The sequence below is a fragment of the Pleurodeles waltl genome, chromosome 11 (genome assembly GCF_031143425.1).
Source record: "Pleurodeles waltl isolate 20211129_DDA chromosome 11, aPleWal1.hap1.20221129, whole genome shotgun sequence".
NCBI classification, from domain to species: domain Eukaryota; kingdom Metazoa; phylum Chordata; class Amphibia; order Caudata; family Salamandridae; genus Pleurodeles; species Pleurodeles waltl.
This window is the reverse complement of record NC_090450.1, coordinates 617,409,748-617,427,380: the sequence shown is the minus strand read 5'-3', so window position 1 is coordinate 617,427,380 and position 17,633 is coordinate 617,409,748. Positions and strand designations below refer to the sequence as shown.

Sequence of the window (17,633 nt, the reverse complement as noted above, 5' to 3'; positions counted from 1 at the left end):
AAATTATGCTCACCTTTTGCATAGTCATAGTAGACACTGTAATAATAAAGGAGAAATAAAATAGTAAGTGTTAGAAATGGGGTCTCTAGTTTGCAGAGGTATACACCCTTGTCCAAGTAGGGACCACAATCCTAGCCAGGGTAAGTCACACACAATCCAAATGATCCTGTTCCCACCTTCTGGTATCTTGGCACTGAGCAGTCAGGATTAACTTAGAAGGCAATGTGTGAAGTATTTGTGAAATAAATAATACCGTAACACAGTGAAAACACCACAAAAATACACTGCATAGGTTTGGAAAAATAGATAATATTTATCTGGTTAAAATAAGGTCAAAACAATAAAGATTCAATAAGGTCAAGTTGAAATATCACTTTTGCAATTTTAAAAAGCGTCTTCAATCTTAGAAATCAACAGTTGTCTCTTGATTACACAAAGTACCTGATTTTCTTTAAAAATAAGACACACGGAGACCGCAGAGGAGGAGATGCGTGGAAAAATAAGGTGTGTGCTGGATTTTCTGATGCAGCACAGATGTTGCGTTGTTTCTTTCCACACTGCAAGTGCTTGCGTCTGTTTTCAGTGCAAGTCTTGGTTCCTCAATGCAATGCGGGTATCTTTTTGACGCCAAGGGACGATGCGGAGAAATCCTTGGCGCGCTGGAAGAAGTCACAGGCGTTGCGTTGATCCGGTAGGGCGATGCATCGAATTTTCTGTCGCACGGCAGGCGTTGTGTCGATTTTCCACTTGGGAAATCAGCTGCGTCATTCCAGTTCAGCTGTGCATCGATCCGGTAGGGCTGTTTGTCGAACTTTATGTCACAAGGCATGTGCTGCATCGGATTTCCACTCGGGAAGTTGAGCTGCGTCGTACCGGTTCGGCTGTGTGGTGATTTCTTGGTCACAAGGCGGGCTGTGCGTCATATCCGGCACGCTATGCATCAATTTTCGGTTTACATGGAGTTTCCTGACAAGATGAAGTCCTTTTGGCCCTTAGACTTCCGAAAACAGGAGATAAGTTCAATCCAAGCCCTTGGAGAGCACTTCTCAGCAAAGTCAGAGGGCAGCAGGGCAACAGAAGGGCAGCAGGGGTTTGGCAGTCCATTGTGTGAAGGCAGGCCACTAGTCTTTGAAATGTAAGTGTCAGGCCAGCCCAGGAAGACCTATTCAGTATGCAGATGAGTGCAGGTGTGACTGAGTGTCCTGTGTTTGTGGTTGTTTGGGTCAAATGCACAGGGAAGCTGTCAACCAGCCCAGCCCAGATGTTGTTTGGAGACAGGCTGTAAGGCACATATGGATTTTAAGTGCAGAGGAATGCTCACTTTCTAAAAGTGGCATTTCTAAAATAGTAATATAAAATCCAACCTCACGAATAAGCAGGATTTTTATTACCATTCTGGCCATACTGAGTAGGACCTGGTTACCCCTTTCTAATCAGAATCTACCACTCAAACAGTATATGAGGACAGTCCTAATGTTAGCCTATAAGAGGAGCAGGCCTCACTGTAGTGGAAAAAATATTTAGGAGTTTTCCACTACCAGAGCATTTAAAACACACATGTATATGACGTGCTTTTTACCTACATAGCACCCTGCCCTATGGGTTACCTAGGGCCTAACTTAGGGGTGACTTATATGTAGAAAAAAGGGAGTTTAAGACTTAGCAAGTACGTTTGAATGCCAAGTCGAAGTGGCAGTAAAACTGCACACACAGGCCTTGCAATGGTAGGCCTGAGACATGGTTAAGAAGCTACTTATGTGGGTGGCACAATCAGTGCTGCATGCCCACTAGTAGCATTCAGTTTACAGGTCCTGGGCACATGTAGCGATTTTACTAGGGACTTACAAGTAAATCAAATATGCCAATTGGGAATGACCAATGTTACCATATTTAAGGGAGAGAGCATGTGCACTTTAGCACTGGTTAGCAGTGATAAAGTGAGCAGAGTCCTAAAACCAGCAAAAACAGTATCAGAAAAGTTGAGGGAGGCAGGCAAAATGTTGGGGGATGACCACCCGAAGACTGTCAGGTCTAACAGTAAGCATAAATAAAGGCATGTGAATGAACAGAGGATCATGTGAGATGGAGGAGGAGGTAGAGTGGCTCGTAAAACAATGTGTGAAGAGGACAAGAGAGATCAAGAAAGGTGATGGTACACGTTATTCTAAGCAGTTGTAGGGAACAGGCGTATTTCGCAGGGCTCTAGAATTGCATCCTGTGACAAATATTTGCTAGGGTTCAACATGGTCTATGGACTATGGTCCTGATTTACAGCCAGCATATGATCTATCACACTGTGATTATCGAATTTTCCCTTCAAGGTGGGCGGATGTCGTTTTGGGCCTGGATGTTAACAATGTAGGTGTTCCATCTCCGGCCACCCAGTCTTGCCATCCCTCTCTCACTGAGAGAATGTAATATATAAGGGTAGATCATTTATAGGTAAATACATATATATAGATTTACCACTTCTAAAATATAGGTAACTTGTCAAAACATATATCTTCAATGTACTGAGATGTGGAGTTAAAGTTAAAAAATCTTTACTTCCCTTTATATGCCTATCTTCACAATAGTCTCTTAGTTAGTCTTGTAGGTATGATATTTTTGTACCATGATATTTAAAACTCAATTCTGGTGCCATGGCATCTCTAAATTGGGGCTTTAGTTTAGGGACTGATTGTGATGATAGTTATTCTTACCTTAAAGTGATAGAAGAGTCATATGCTCATTAGAAGACTCTCACAGTGAGATACTATCTTTTTAAGTGGCGACTGCCTGAATTGTTCCGTAAACATTCCAGATGTTCTCCTACCTCTCTCCTAAAATGTCAACTATTATTGATTTTACAGGAAAATGAAGCTCTCCAGGAGTTCCTAAAATCAAAGGAATCTGTTGCAAGAACTATCTTGAAGATGGACCAAACCCTGACCGCAATTCAGCAGCAGATTGCTGGTATGTACTGACCACTGTGTGAAGGCTATAAAGCAGAGTGATATATAATATAGAATATAAGGGATCGCACATGGTTGCAAAAGGTGCAAATTCAATACATGACTGTTGAAACGTTTATTATATTTCTTTCTGTACTATAAATACTACCAATGGACAGCAACACACCCTCAAGATGCTTGAGATAGAGCAAAATACGCTTCATCAGTAAACAGTTCTTTGATTGCAAGTACCTCTTATGACAGCAGAGTAATTTGATACAAGGGTAAATTGTATGGGAAATGGCCAGCTGAGATCAGGATGTGGGACAGTGGAAGATCTTGACTGTCCTTCAGTCAGCTCTTTTTCCAGACTTGCTAAATGTATTCTCTGCTGTGCATTCTTTGATTGTGATGTTGTTAGCGCGTCAGAGCCTTAATAAGTAAACTTACAAGGAGACGCGTTTAGGTCGACAAACCTTTGGACCACGTTTCAGGACTTCCCAGTACGAAATGCTTTCTTGACATAATCAATTATCAAATCAATAAAACAATCAATAGTGACAATCAATAATTAATAACTAATCAATACGAATCAATGATTGAACGCACCATGACCTTTCAGCCATGAATAACCACACCAATTTTAGTTAAGTGTTAGGATATTTATTTCAATATTAGTAACAATCTAATATCATATCTGTTGATCTCAACATCAATAAACCACCTCAGAAGCACTACTAATTAGCAATCAGAGCACAATGTAATCAATGCATAGACTATATTCATTCAATAGTTAAGCACATCATTAGTATGAATCAACTTAGCAGAGTTTCATTAGTACACGATTCAACAAAGCAAGAACTCAGTTATTTGCCTACTTGCATAACATTAGTGAACACCTTAACTAACCTCAAATTAGCATTAGCATGTTGGGCTTCATGCAAAACATTTTAGTGAACACAAATTTGGAAAACATTTATACTAAGGCCTCTATCAAAATAGCAGTTGGTATCTAGAAAGAAAAAGGCAAATAGACAATCACAATTTGCATCAGATAGTTACCAATCCAACAGATCAGCAAGCAGCGTCAGTCTTCGTCCTCTGGACATCAGTTCATTGGCATCAGCAAAGATAGGACGGGGCAAAGTCTCAAGGTAGCATAGCTATGGGACATTACTTCCTTCAGATAGAGGAGAAGTTAGCATCGGGCAAGAACGGGGTAGAGGATGGTTTAAAGTATCAGGGCAAACGCTGAAAGACTAATAGCTCAATAGCTTAAAAAGAAAAACAGAATGGTGAAGTGACAAAGTGGCAAGTGTCCTCTGGAAAAGTGAGTCTTGGAAAAAGAGTCAGTTTCTTCTTGAGTCACGCCGTTAAATCAAAACTGTCTAACTAGTCTCTAATTCCTCATTGGATAATATTTGGTGCATCATTATCTCTGTCCAATAATTTGGTAAGCACCTTGCTAGAATTTTCCACAAACCACAGTTCTCATGTCGTGGATTGGTCCATGTTATTGACATCTTCAACGGTTGGAATGTCAGGTAGAAAAAGTTACACTTTGTGCTCCAGTCAGTGTCTTCATTGTCTTCTCCTAGTACGGTTAACCTTGCACCTGTTACAAATTACACTGTTGCATTTAGCAAGAACATCACCTTGAGCAAGTCGGTTCTCATGAGAAAGAATTTACTATGGTTACACACAGATAGCTCTTGGAAAAGTACAGCTTCGTGTCCTTCAGGAAAACAGCACACTGCACGTTATAAAATACAGTTTAATATGAAGCCAGGCAGCTAGGCCCCATCCCTCGCTAAGCTAAAGCCCTTCTTCTAATAAAGCAAACTCTTAACACATAAACCTAATTATGATATACTAATACAAATTCAAAACATTATTGCAGAATAATTCAGAATTAATAAGCCCGTTTATAAGTCTTCGTATACATTGGTAGCCACTCCCCGTGGGCACATTTCAAACGTGTGCATTATTTTCTATGTTAACACATTTTCTATGCAGCTTCATCACACAATATATTGCAAGCTTTTCATATTAATATTACTTTTAAAAGACACACTCCAACAATGTCCCTGTCTGATATTCAGAGGCATACCTGACTTCTCTGTCAAGCCTTCCTTTAGGAGCAGTTCTCTTGCTATCCAACTGTGAGCTTTAATACATCGCTTTTCAATTGTCATATCACACAATCTTATCTACGTTTTCTTCACCTTAGATCTGCGGTGCACCATTCATACTAGTAAGTCACTGATAACATTGTCTCTTACACTTTACTTATTTTCCCCAATCAGCGGAGCAGGCGAGAGCCAAAGCCATAGAGGAAGAGAGAAAAAGGCAAGAGATATTGGCCAAGCAGAGGGCTCATGAAGAATCAATAAGGCAGCAGAGAGCTCATGAAGAACACATCAGACAGCTAAAGCAGAAGATGGAGGAAGATCGACTTAATCAGCAGAGGGAGAATGACAGGCGTATACAACAACAGCTAGAGGTATGACTTTCACATACAAACAAGGAGGGTTTGCAAAACTTAATTAAGATTTCTATGGAGAGATAAAACCAAACAAGAAAACTGTTGCTAATGGAGGACAAACAGCTAGGGTGATGTTTTTGTAAAAGAAGACAGTTAAAATGAGTTAACACATCATATAGGTTTTCAACAGTAATGTCCTTTAGGTGGTGACAAAAGCAAGTAAATGAGCAAGAAGCAGAAGCTATAATGGTTCTTATAGCAGAGAGAAAGAATGGAAAGTACTGACAACACTAAATAAGTTTCTTACTGTACGTCTAGGAACATACATGCACAATGTATGGCAATAACCTTCACTATAATAAAGCTGCACATACCATTATCCAGTAAGTCTTGCAATAAAACTGAACAACCTTGAGAGGTACTTTTATGATATGCTGATTTAGAAGTGGATGATGTTCGTGAAGGACATGAAGACTGATATTAAATTGAAAAGAAACAAGTATGGTCCTGCAAAGGTTAGTTTTCATTTGAGTATTGCTCAACACATTGATAAGAAACACTGAGGCTCTTCTGCAACAAAAGGTTTGTCTGTCTTCAGACAATATAGATGTCTGACTAATTTTAATAGGGACTGTCAGGGAACCTGAAGACTATTCTGTGTGATCGAACCTGTGTTTTATTTCAATGAGGTCATGTAGATCCTGTTAGGTGACCATCTGCCCTATTTGAGGGATCACACCTGCATGGGGTGGATCTTGTACTGCAAATCTCTGACCTGATGGCCTTTCTTCAAAAGGGTCCACAAGTCTTAGTGATGGTGATCCCGCTCTATCTGGAGTGGAGTAACCGTCACACAATTTTTCTGCCTCAAAAGGCTGATATGGGTCGGGAAAATGTTGGTTGTCCCCAGCTCAAATGGATGAAAATTCCTACATGTTGGAACCATTTATATTCTGAATTAAGAACACTAACTCCCTCTTTGGGAATTGTTCTCAATACAAAAATAAAATGCAGAGTGCCCATTCTAAACATGGTGCTTCTATCACATTGCTATGAAGGTAGCATCTGCAGCAGCATCTCTCCACAGCACAGAGATCCTAACCAAATAGGCGGGATCTATCAATAGGGCAGACAGTACTCCACCAGGAAGTCTGACTTAATTAACTCTGCCATCCTGGTTAATGGGCTGCTAGGGTGTAAATGAACACAGAAATCGTTTCAAATTACCTTCCGTTTTGCAAGATGAAAACCACTCCCACTGCCGTATTTCTATGTCTCCTACTTACCCGTGATTAGTGAAAACAGCAAAATATTTCAGGGGAGCTCAGTGGGTAATGTGACTGTTAACGCGTCCCTTCATGACTAATTTACTCACGTTGGGACTCGACACCCTAGGACGAGATAGCTAATCAACATGTCAATCAATATGTCAATAACGTCATCAATATTTATTATAACAATGCACTTTACCTTAGTCAATAACATTTAATAAACTCTGAAAACACCATGACCTTACAGTCATGAATCATCACACCAGTTTCGTATGAATTTAGTGATATTTATTCCCTATTTGTTACAATACTACCAGCAAGTTTATTAATCTCAAAACCAAGAAGCATAATAGCATAGTCACAATATGGCAACTCTGATGAGATTTCATCAAAGCAAGAATCACAAACATTAGAATATAACACAACGTCAGCATAGATTATCCTAAGCAGAGTATATTAGCGCATTGTTCAACAAAGCCTAGATTCAGTCATGTGTCTATTTGCGTCAGCTTAGTGGGCCCTCTCAACTAACCTCGAATCAGCATTGGCATGTTGGGCTTCCTGCTAAATAATTTAGTAACACCAATTTGGAAAAACATCTAACTATGGTCCCTGTCAAAAGAGAAGCAGTTTGGTACCTAGAAAGAAAAAGCAAACAGACAATCACAATTTCATTGTCATATAGTTACCCTCCAATTTTGGTCAGCACTCAGGTTCTGTCTTCGTCTTCAGGACATCAGTTGATTCGCCATCAGTCAGAAACTCATCTCAAGCAGGAAGGGAGAAGGGGGGGGGGGGCACTTCCCTCATAAGGAGGTAAAGTGTAAATGGGCAATATAAGGACAAGGATGATTCTAAGTAAAATCAGCAAGTCACTAGGCAAAGTGACAAAGTCTATGGTTCATAATAAATCACATTAGCATCTCTCTAACTAACTCACTCATTTCCGTGTGTCAAGGGGTTTTATCCCTTTTTCGTTGTACATTCCCCCTAAAATCTGATTAGATAAGGGGTTGCACCCCACTATCTCTAACCAATTAAAACCAAATTAGCTCATAGAATTTGTCACCTTTTAACAGTTCTCACGTATTTTGTTGGTCCTTATGATTGACGTCTTCAGCGGGTGGAATGTCCGGTATGATTTCATCGTCTTGTGGTCCTTTGCACATCTTCGTTCAATGGCTCCATTGTCCGTACCGGTTTAGGTGACCTTGTACCTAACATTAATCTACACTGTTGCATTCAGCTAAAATGTTTCTACCAGCAGGATGAATTTCATGAGAACGGATCTACTACAGTTACATTCAGCTTCTAGCTTTCTAGCATTGGCGGCCACTCCCCGTCGGTACATTTCAAATGCATGTTATGGCAAAATACATTAGCACATTTTCTAAGCGGCATTATTACACATTTGTTCATAAACCTTTCATGTTAATATAGATTACATAAACTTCGCTCTCTCAGTCCCTCCTCTTGTCATCACACGAACCTTTCCCTTTCAACCTTTCACCTTGTGCATGATGCGCATTTCAACATCTTGCCATTTGTGTGAACTTTCCCAAATTTCATTGAACATTTTCTCCCTTTCCTTTTCTTCATTTCTTTTACTTCATTTTGTCAAATTTCTTTTAAATCTTTCATTAATTTTGCATGCTCCCCATAAACCCAATAAACAAATTAGAACAAGTAATAGACCCCAAAGTATTTTTGCAAGAACCCCATTACTAAACCAATTCCCTACTCTGGCATTTCCTTTCACAACTTTCTCCCAGACTCCAGGTTCCTTCAGCTCTTTCAAATCTGTACTATCTCTTGTTAGGTTAGTAAGCATACTTCTAATCTTTTTGCTATTGTCAGTTATAAACGCACAACAATGGCGCTCATTAAGCATCTTACAAACTCCGCCGCTCTTCGCTAAAAGAATGTCTAAAGCAAGCCGGTTTTGAAGAGTCGTAGCTCTTTCCGCATCAAGTTCAGTATCCATCAGGAGTATGGCCCCTGTGTAGTTTGTCAGCATGTTATCCACAATAGTAGACAACTTTCGAATCTTTTTGGAGTTTAAGATAACTCCTACTGAAGGAATTATGGCTCCAAATATGTCACAAACGACAGCAGCCGCTGTCTCTCTCTTTTGTCTAGTATGTTGTATTTCAGACATTTTAGGTATCTGCTTTAAGTCATCAATCTGGTAGATCTTTGCGAAACCTATTCCAAAATAACATGTTCCATACCATCCCTTAGGGAGACGGTAATAAGCATTAAGTCCTCATATATAATAGATCCCAGGGATCGCTGGATCCTGTCCATTTAACATAAACGTCCACTTACTCTGAAACAAAAACACATGCCTGCATTCACTCGGTCCCACAAATAAGGTGTCATGCTTAGATTTCGGCCTACATATACAGAGCCTACCTACATGTAATGCACCTATAGCTAATTTGCCCTGCGTCTTTATTGCGGTGTAAGCATAATCATTTGCATATGTGCGTTTTTCTAACCCATTTTCTAGCCTTTCTTTCAGTGCTTTGCGTCTCTATCATCAGTGTGATCTAAGAAGCTCTTCTCTACAGGTGTTAGTAAGCAGGTTAAATTATTGCGGTGCGCATAAGCTGTCCCAAATGTTAATGTCGGCTCAAAGAATCCCCTGACTAATTTTATGCTATGCTCTTTAGCTAATTTGTTTAGAAACTCAATCACAGGCACAAAAGAAAACACCACATCTAAGTTTGAATAAAAATATTGCACATGTTCCAGGTCATAGAATCTTGTTAGCAGCAAACTACAGCTTATCCCATATGTTAGAGGCAGACTATGATAGGTGACCCCTTCTTGTACTGATGAAGGAATCTTTGTACACACATAACGATTCTTTGCATCCATTGTGTCATCATAGTCATTCAGCAAGCGATAGAAGACATTAGTAGAGAGTTCCCCCTTTGGATTAGTCCCCTTACGCAAGTATTTCGCATCCTGCTCAAACTTTTCCCACGGTGTTAGTGTAGCAGTCTCAGGTTTTGAAGCATTGTTAGTCCCTTTCTTATCCAACCACGGCATTCCCACAATCACACCTATAATTATTATTGCACACGCAATACCTAAGATAGCACTTAACCAACCACACACCCTACCCTTTTTGCTACTACCTCTAGTGTTAGCCATGATCTGTAAAGAATCAGATAGCAGATTAACTCAAAACAATCAACTTGAGGACGATATAAAAAACTCTCTTTTTTTTTCAATGCAAAGTCTCTTTTTCTCTCTGCGTGTATTTACAGCGTTTCACTCACTCCAGGACCCCTTTTGTCAAATCAGGTTTAGCAGCTTGTCATAATCGGTTTTCAGAGTCAATTCAGGATATCAGTGTCACATCCGGTAATTTATCAGTTTCTTTTCTCAGCTTTTCAGCTCTTAATTTTCAATTTCAAATTTAACAGAGTCTCTTTCTCAGGTTAATTCAGGTGCCGTAGTATTGACCTGGTACCTCTCGATCAAAATAGAACGCTAAGAATTCTTGTTGCCATTCAGATGTTGTTGCATATGCCCATTCAGGACCTGCGTACCTTCTATTCTTTCTTTTCAATCTGCGTTCACTCTGCAACTCTCCTTCACTGAGATCCTCTTTTCTAGTTGTGCCAATTTCTTCCTCTATTGTGTCACCAGGGACCACTTTCTCTCTTGCAGCTTGTTTCTTTTTCCAGTTATCTCCTTTATGTGTTTTCTTTCTGCTTGTCCTTTGAGGACGTTGAACAGCACCTTGTGCTATGGTGTTTTCGCTTGACGGACCTGCAAGCGGCTCAGGAGGAGTTGATGCACTTTGGCTTCCTTCTGCTTCTACCCCCTCGTCTTCAGGGTCTGTTACAGGCACAAGTTCAAACCTGTATCCGTGTACTTCTGGGAGAACCTCTCCTTGTCTCGGCTCTCCTGCTGCCTCCGCTGAGATAGGCTCATTGTCACCTCTCTCGAACTCGTTTACTGTTTGAGGGACTAAGCCGTCCTCAGTGGGCTCTCTTTCAGTCTCAGTTCCCCTTTGAATACTCTCCGGTCCTGAGACTTCCTTCTCTGCAGTTGTTGTTTTGGACACTTCAAGTTCCTCATCAGTTGGACATGTCACCTTCTTTGTGTGACTGGCATGTATCCAGTTTGGAACGCCTGCACATTTCACAGCAGTGGTTGTTGTCAGTATTGCTTGATATGGCCCCTTCCAACGCAGCTCCAAACACGACTTCCTCACGTGTTTCTTGACAACCACCCAGTCACCGGCTCTCAAGTTGTGACCTGGATCACTGATTGGTGGCAATGTGTTAGCTTCCACCTGGTGAGAGAAAGAGCGGACCACATCAGCTAGACCCTTGCAGCAGTCCAACACCATATCATCCGTGATATTCACAAGAGCATTTGCAGGCACTGCGGGCAACCTCATAGCTCGGCCCATCGAAATCTCATGAGGGGATAGTCCTGTCTTCTTATTAGGTGTGCTTCTCATTGACATCAGCACTAAAGGCAATGCATCTGGCCACTTCATATTGGTAGCTGCGCACATTTTTGCTATTCTCGACTTCAAGGTACCATTCATCTGTTCCACTAGTCCTGATGCTTCAGTGCAGTAGCTACAATGCAGCTTCTGCTCAATGTCCAGTGCAGCACACAAGAGCTTAATCAACTCATTGTCGAAGTGTCTGCCCCTATCTAATTCTAAAGAGACCGGAAATCCGAACCACGGTATTAACTCCCTAAGCAACAGCTTTGATACTGTGAGACTGTCATTTCTACGTGTAGGGTAGGCTTCAATCCAGTGACTGAAAACACACACAATCACCAACACTTACCTTAAGCCTCCACACATGGGCATCTCAATGAAATCCATCTGCATCTTGCTAAACGGACCTCCAGCTCTCCCTATGTGGCTCAAAGTTACCACAGTCCCTTTTCCTGCATTCATCTGTTGACAGATGATGACCTGTGACAGATAACCTCTGCGGCTTGTCTGAATTTCGGATTGAGCCAATCAATTTTGAATAATCTATTCATTGCGTCTCTCCCAAGATGTGCCTGACCATGGTAAAACCTTGCAAACTGTGACAAAAGACTGTTTGGTAAAACCATATTCCCCTCCTCTGAGACCCACAGGTCGTCAGCCCTTTGTATACATTGCATTCTTTGCCAGGAGCATTTTTCCTCTCTGCTAGCACGGCCCTGCAGTGATCTTAGCTCATCTAATGTATCAACCACAACCACTCTTAATGCAAAGTTCAAACATGTTTCATTTTCAGTTTCAGGTAATAGTTCCCACTGTTCCTTGAACGATATACAGTTCAATGCGCAAAACCTTGCGACTTGATCTGCATAACCGTTTCCCATTGAAACAAAGTCTTGTGATTTAACATGAGCATTGCATTTCACCACGGCAATTTCAAGAGGTAACTGAATCGCATGCAACAATTCCTTAATCTTTTCACCATTTTTCACTGGTGAACCAGAAGAGGTCATGAAACCCCTCTGTGACCATAATTGGCCAAAATCATGCACAATTCTGAATCCGTATCTGCTGTCAGTATAGATAGTGACTTTCAGATTTTCAGCTGTGTGGCATGCTTTGGTAAGGGCAATTAATTCAGCCACTTGTGCAGAGTACACTCTTTCGAGCCAGGAGGCTTCTAGAATGCCGGTGATTGTACACATGGCATAACCAGCTCTCAGTATTCCGACTGAGTCTCTCAAGCATGAACCATCAACGAACATAATGTAATCATTTTCTTCTAACTGTGTATCCTTAATGTCAGGTCTGGGTTTGGTGCATAGTTCTGTTACCTCAAGACAATCATGTTCTACTTCCTCAGCATTATTAATCTCAGCATTTTCAACAGGAAGTAGAGTTGCCGGGTTCAATACAGTACATCTTTTGAGAGAAACATTCAGAGACCCCAGTATAATGGTCTCATATCTCGTCAGCCTAGCATTTGTCATGTGCTGAGTCTTAGTTGGGTTAACAGTATTTCAAATGAATGAGGAACCATTACTGTCAAGGGATATCCCATCACTGTGCCTTCACACTGAGTGAGGCTCTGAACAAACTGCTGAAACTGCGCGCAAACAACCTGTTAAGGCTGCTGCGACTGGGTCCAAAGTAGCTGAAAAATATGCTACTGGGCGGTTTGCACCTCCATGGACCTGCGTTAAGACAGATAAAGAACAAGCATCACGTTCATGACAGAGCAGTAGAAAAGGCTTCGTATAATCAGGCATACCCAAAGCTGGCGCCCTGCACATGCACTCTCTCAACTCCATGAATGCCTCAATCTCTTCCTCTGACATGATCATGGTACCCGGGTCATCCTGAACTTCTTTACCTGTCAGTTTCACCAAAGGTTTGGAGATAATCGAAAAGTTGGGAATCCACTGGCAACAGTAGCACACCATTCCCAAAAACATCCTGACATCTCTCTTAGTTGTGGGGGGGTTCATCTGCAGTATGGCTGTCACTCTTTCTTTGGATATTCTCCTGGAGCCCTTTTCAATAAAGCGACCTAAATACTTCACCTCTTTCTGACAGTATTGCAGCTTCTTTGGGGACACTTTATGTCCGTTCTTTCCCAAATGGTTCAGTAAGGCAATTGTGTCATACCTGCAGTCGTCTTTTGTTCTGGACGCAATCAACAAATCATCAATGTACTGCACTAGAGTCGAACTGAAAGGCAATTCTAATGACTCCAAGTCCTTCTTCAATATCAGATTGAAGTTGGATGGTGACTCAGAAAACCCTTGAGGAATTCTGCACCAACTGTACACCTTGTCCAGGAATTTGAAACTGAAAAGAAATTGGCTGTCCTTATGAAGAGGCACCGAAAAGAATGCTTGAGACAGGTCCACAACTGTGAACCACTCTGCATCACACGGAACCAGAAACATGATCACTGCAGGATTTGGCACTATAGGGCAACATTTTACCACAATCTCGTTTATTTTTCTCAAGTCCTGCACAATTCGAAACCTTCCCACACGGCTTTTTCAGACCCATTATTTGTGAGTTACATGGGCGGCTCAATACCTCTTTCAGAGCTCCCTGCTTTAGAAAGTCTGCAATTATCTGTGATACCTGAATGAGGACGTCTTGAGCCATGTGGTACTGCGGTACCTGACAAAACACTGCATTCGGCTTAACCTGTACTTTAACCAGTTCTACGCCCTTTATCAGTCCCACTTCTTTTCCTGTCAGGTCCCACACCTTTTCCGTCACTGTTTCCTGCAACTCAGGTGGCAAGTCAGTCACTGTAAGCATTGGGAATAAGGTTATCAAAGGGTATACTTCATTTGCGGTCTCCGTCTCTAACTCTGAAAACTGGCCATCATCCCCTTCATCATCACTGTTTGTCTGCACTTCAATCCCTTCATTGGAACAGGTAATTGAACATCTCGTTTTGCACAGTAAGTCTCTTCCCAGTAGGGACACAGGACTAGAATCACAGACTACAAACTTGTTTAATCCCTGGAAGTTGCCAATCTCAACTTGGACCGGATCTGTAATTGGGTTTGTCAGGAACTGATTTGCTACACCAACCACCCTTACGGTACGCCCCGAAAGTGGCAATTTTGGAACCTCTGCATTTCTGACTGTAGAGCGTGTAGCTCCTGTATCAACTAGAAATGAAACCTTGTGACCCATCACCTTTCCCTCTACATAGGGTCCCCTCTGATCTACTTCTAGGGACGCTGCAAGCCTGCACTCCTCACTGTCTGAACAATCATCTGACCATTCATTGCTTAATCCATCTTCACCACGCAATGGGAACTGCTGTACTGGGTTATTTTGACTCATTGTTTGGCCTGTGACCTGTTGAGGAAGCATCACCTGTTGCTGTCCTATCAGAGCTAATGGTAATTGCATTTGCTGTCTAGGTACCATGGGAACCTGCTGTTGTACCTGCTGCATTTGTGCTGGTTGAACACGCAGCATTTGTATTTGCTGCATGGGTTGTAACCCCTGCATCTGAACCATGTTATTCTGGAAGTTCTGGTTTTGTCCTCTCATTTTTGGACCCCTCATATTTTGGATGTACATCAGTGCTTTGTTGAACAACACCATCCTGCACCACCATTGGGCATTCCCGCTTCCAATGCCCCACGCACCTGCACGCGTGACATGGTGAGACCTTTTTCATCCCCTGCACATCATTTTGAACTACAACAGTATTCAAGTCTGGACCGCGGTTCACAAAACCTCGACCTCGGCCTCTCGGCTGTGTCTGAAACATGCCATTCCCTTGCGGTTGCTGCTGTATCATCTGCTGTACTCCATTTCCCTGCATCCCTGCTTGCGCTGCCTTGATCTGCATCACCATCACTTTCTCCTTCAATTTTCTCTGCTTCAACTCTCATCACTACAGTACTTCGCATACTGCAACACCTCATCAATCGGCTTTGCCTGCCAACAGATCAAATGATTCTTAATCATCTGACTAATCTCTGGTCTCAGCCCTTCAACAAACCTGAACACAAGGTGATTCATGTTTTTCGGCTCTATGGTCTCAGTGCCACTGTAATGTTTGAACGCTTTCAACAATCTCTCATAGTAAGCATGAATCGACTCTTTAGCTTCCTGTGAAGTTCGATCAATTTTCTGCCAATCAGTCACTTTCGGTGACACTTTCTGCTTCAAAAACTCAATCACTTTATGATAGTACTTCATCACCTCCTCAGATGGTGCTCCAGTCACCTTATCCCTTGCCGGCTCCTGTGTCGGCCACTCCACACCCCTCTTGCACTCAAGCCATAAATCGGGTGGAACTATAATCTCAAACAGGGTATTCAAGTCCTCCCAGAGACATTTCTCAAGCTTCACAAATCTGTCTGCTGGTACCATTCTATTGGCTTCTCCCTCAATCTGGGATAATCATTTGTGAATAACAGGATGTCTCCCCTAGACCATGGTACATGGACTAGAACCCCTCCAGCTGTTTCTCTCATTGGTAACATCTTTACTGTCCCCGTGTCCGGTGCGGCTTTAGCCTGATTTGGTTCCGGACCTTCGCCTTTCTCTTTATCTCTTTTATTTGCCCATCTGCCTTCCCACTTCTCTAAAGCTCCCCAGACTTGCGTGCTTTGCAGTATCTCCTTAAGATGCGCTTTCATTCTTGTAGACCTCATATGCTCAAAATCTTTAGAATCAAAGTCTAATCTGTAGCTTCTTTTCAAATGTTTAGTATTCCCAATGTCTATATTGTATTTATCTGCCAGGTTTGCCAATCTCTGATGCACCTTGCCCACTTCTTTGGTGATTTTGGGGCACAGATACCTCAGTTCTGCTTCTGTGTATGACTCTAATCTGCTCACCCCCATTGTCCCTTCCACTAGTTCCACAGCTTCTGCACCCAGTCTCACAAAATTCAGGTATTCTTCCTTTTCTGACTTATCTGCGGTTACCGCAGTATTCTGTGAAGCATAAGTCTTTTCTAACCACTCATTCAATTGTTGCGCAGAAAAACCTTGCAACAAAATGTTCCCTGAATGCATAAATGGTGATTGTGATGTATTTGTACTCATTGTCTGCAGGGCTAGTACACTTAACCCTGCTTGCCTCATTGCCTCCAAAGGAGCTCCAATTGGACTAAGGTCTAATAAGGACCTGAGTCCCTCGGCTGAATGTTCTCTTGGTGTCCTCAATTGGGGAGTTCCTGTGAAACCTCCTATTATTGTCTCTTGGGTCATTACTCCCTGATCACACACGCCAGGCTTACCCTGCACATACAATGGTACTGGGGGACCAACAGTAATTGGTATTGATATGGTAGCTGGTGTCTGACCAGGTCCCAAACCCCGTGGAGCAGTAACTCCCAAAGCTTGACTCACTGTGGCTGCTGCAGGTACTGACGGAGGTCCTGCCGCTGGATTATAACCTGGAATCAGATGTTGCTGTGGCTGGGGCAGCAATTGCGGAATTGGCTCAATCTGCACTAGCTTTGATCTTGTGTATATTGGATCAGGCGGCACCATCAGACTCGTATTTGTCTCTAGTAGTGGGACGTCTGGATAAATTCTCTGTATCTGTGGCGGAGGTTGTAACTGTATCTGCGCGTCTGATACAGTGGGTACACTGAGACCATTCTGTATCAAAACCGTATCACTTGTCTGCATTGTATTTGTAATTTCTTTACTCTGTGTCGGATTGCCAGGACCTGCACTAGTGCTTGGACCAGTGTAATTTATGGCATATGGTGGTGGGCGATCATGTAACAACTGATTAAGAAACTCTTCATCATCTGAATCATCTTCATCTACCCAAGACCTCTGAGTCTCTTTAGGCTTACTAGAGCCTTTGTCTGTCTTACAGGTGGCTTTCTGTCCTTGTGTCTCATCTTCTTGAGTTATTGCCGGAAACAATTTGAGTCCGTCAACTATACCCCTTCTCCACATTTTGCTCTCATTGTCCCATCTAGCCTCAGCTAAAGTCTTTTCTGTCCTTCTTATTCTCCTTTCAGGTTTTTGCTGTCTTTGTCGTATGGCCATCAAATCCCAGACTGCTAACGCCTCATACTGGGCTGGCCTTGGGGATGGTTTTTGTACACTTAACATCCATCTCAAATTTTCTAAAATTCTCGTATTAAACGTCCCGTGCTCCTGAAACGCTAAACATCCCTCTTTCTCAGTTAGTTTGCGCCAGTGCTTCATCCAAAGACATGGCGCGACTCCCTTTTCTTCCATTACTATAAATGCTGGAGTATCCTCAGGCGGTGTAGGCTCCCCTTCACTCGCCATAATGTATGCGTCTCCTTTCAGAGCGCTCTTTAAAGCCTTGAAAAAATTCATTTGTGTGTCCTTTATTTTGTTTAGAATCTAATCAGGAAGTGACTTTAATTCCCAGAACACTCTTCACCCACCTTTCTCCACTTATTGCCTCTCACGGACAGCTGCCAATCCGTGCGCGACCCCTTTCAGCAACTGACCTAT

General features: G+C 42.2%; 1 protein-coding gene across 3 annotated transcripts in view; it reads left to right on the top strand.

Moving 5' to 3' along the window:
• Positions 1 to 17,633, top strand: part of LOC138265931 (guanylate-binding protein 1-like) — a 164,262-nt gene that overhangs the window by 112,657 nt on the left and 33,972 nt on the right. For all 3 annotated transcript variants that reach the window (XM_069214129.1, XM_069214128.1, XM_069214127.1), the window contains 2 exons: positions 2,853 to 2,955; positions 5,240 to 5,436. In XM_069214129.1, the coding sequence (XP_069070230.1) occupies positions 2,853 to 2,955; positions 5,240 to 5,436 (300 nt within the window). The remainder of the gene's footprint in view (positions 1 to 2,852; positions 2,956 to 5,239; positions 5,437 to 17,633) is intronic.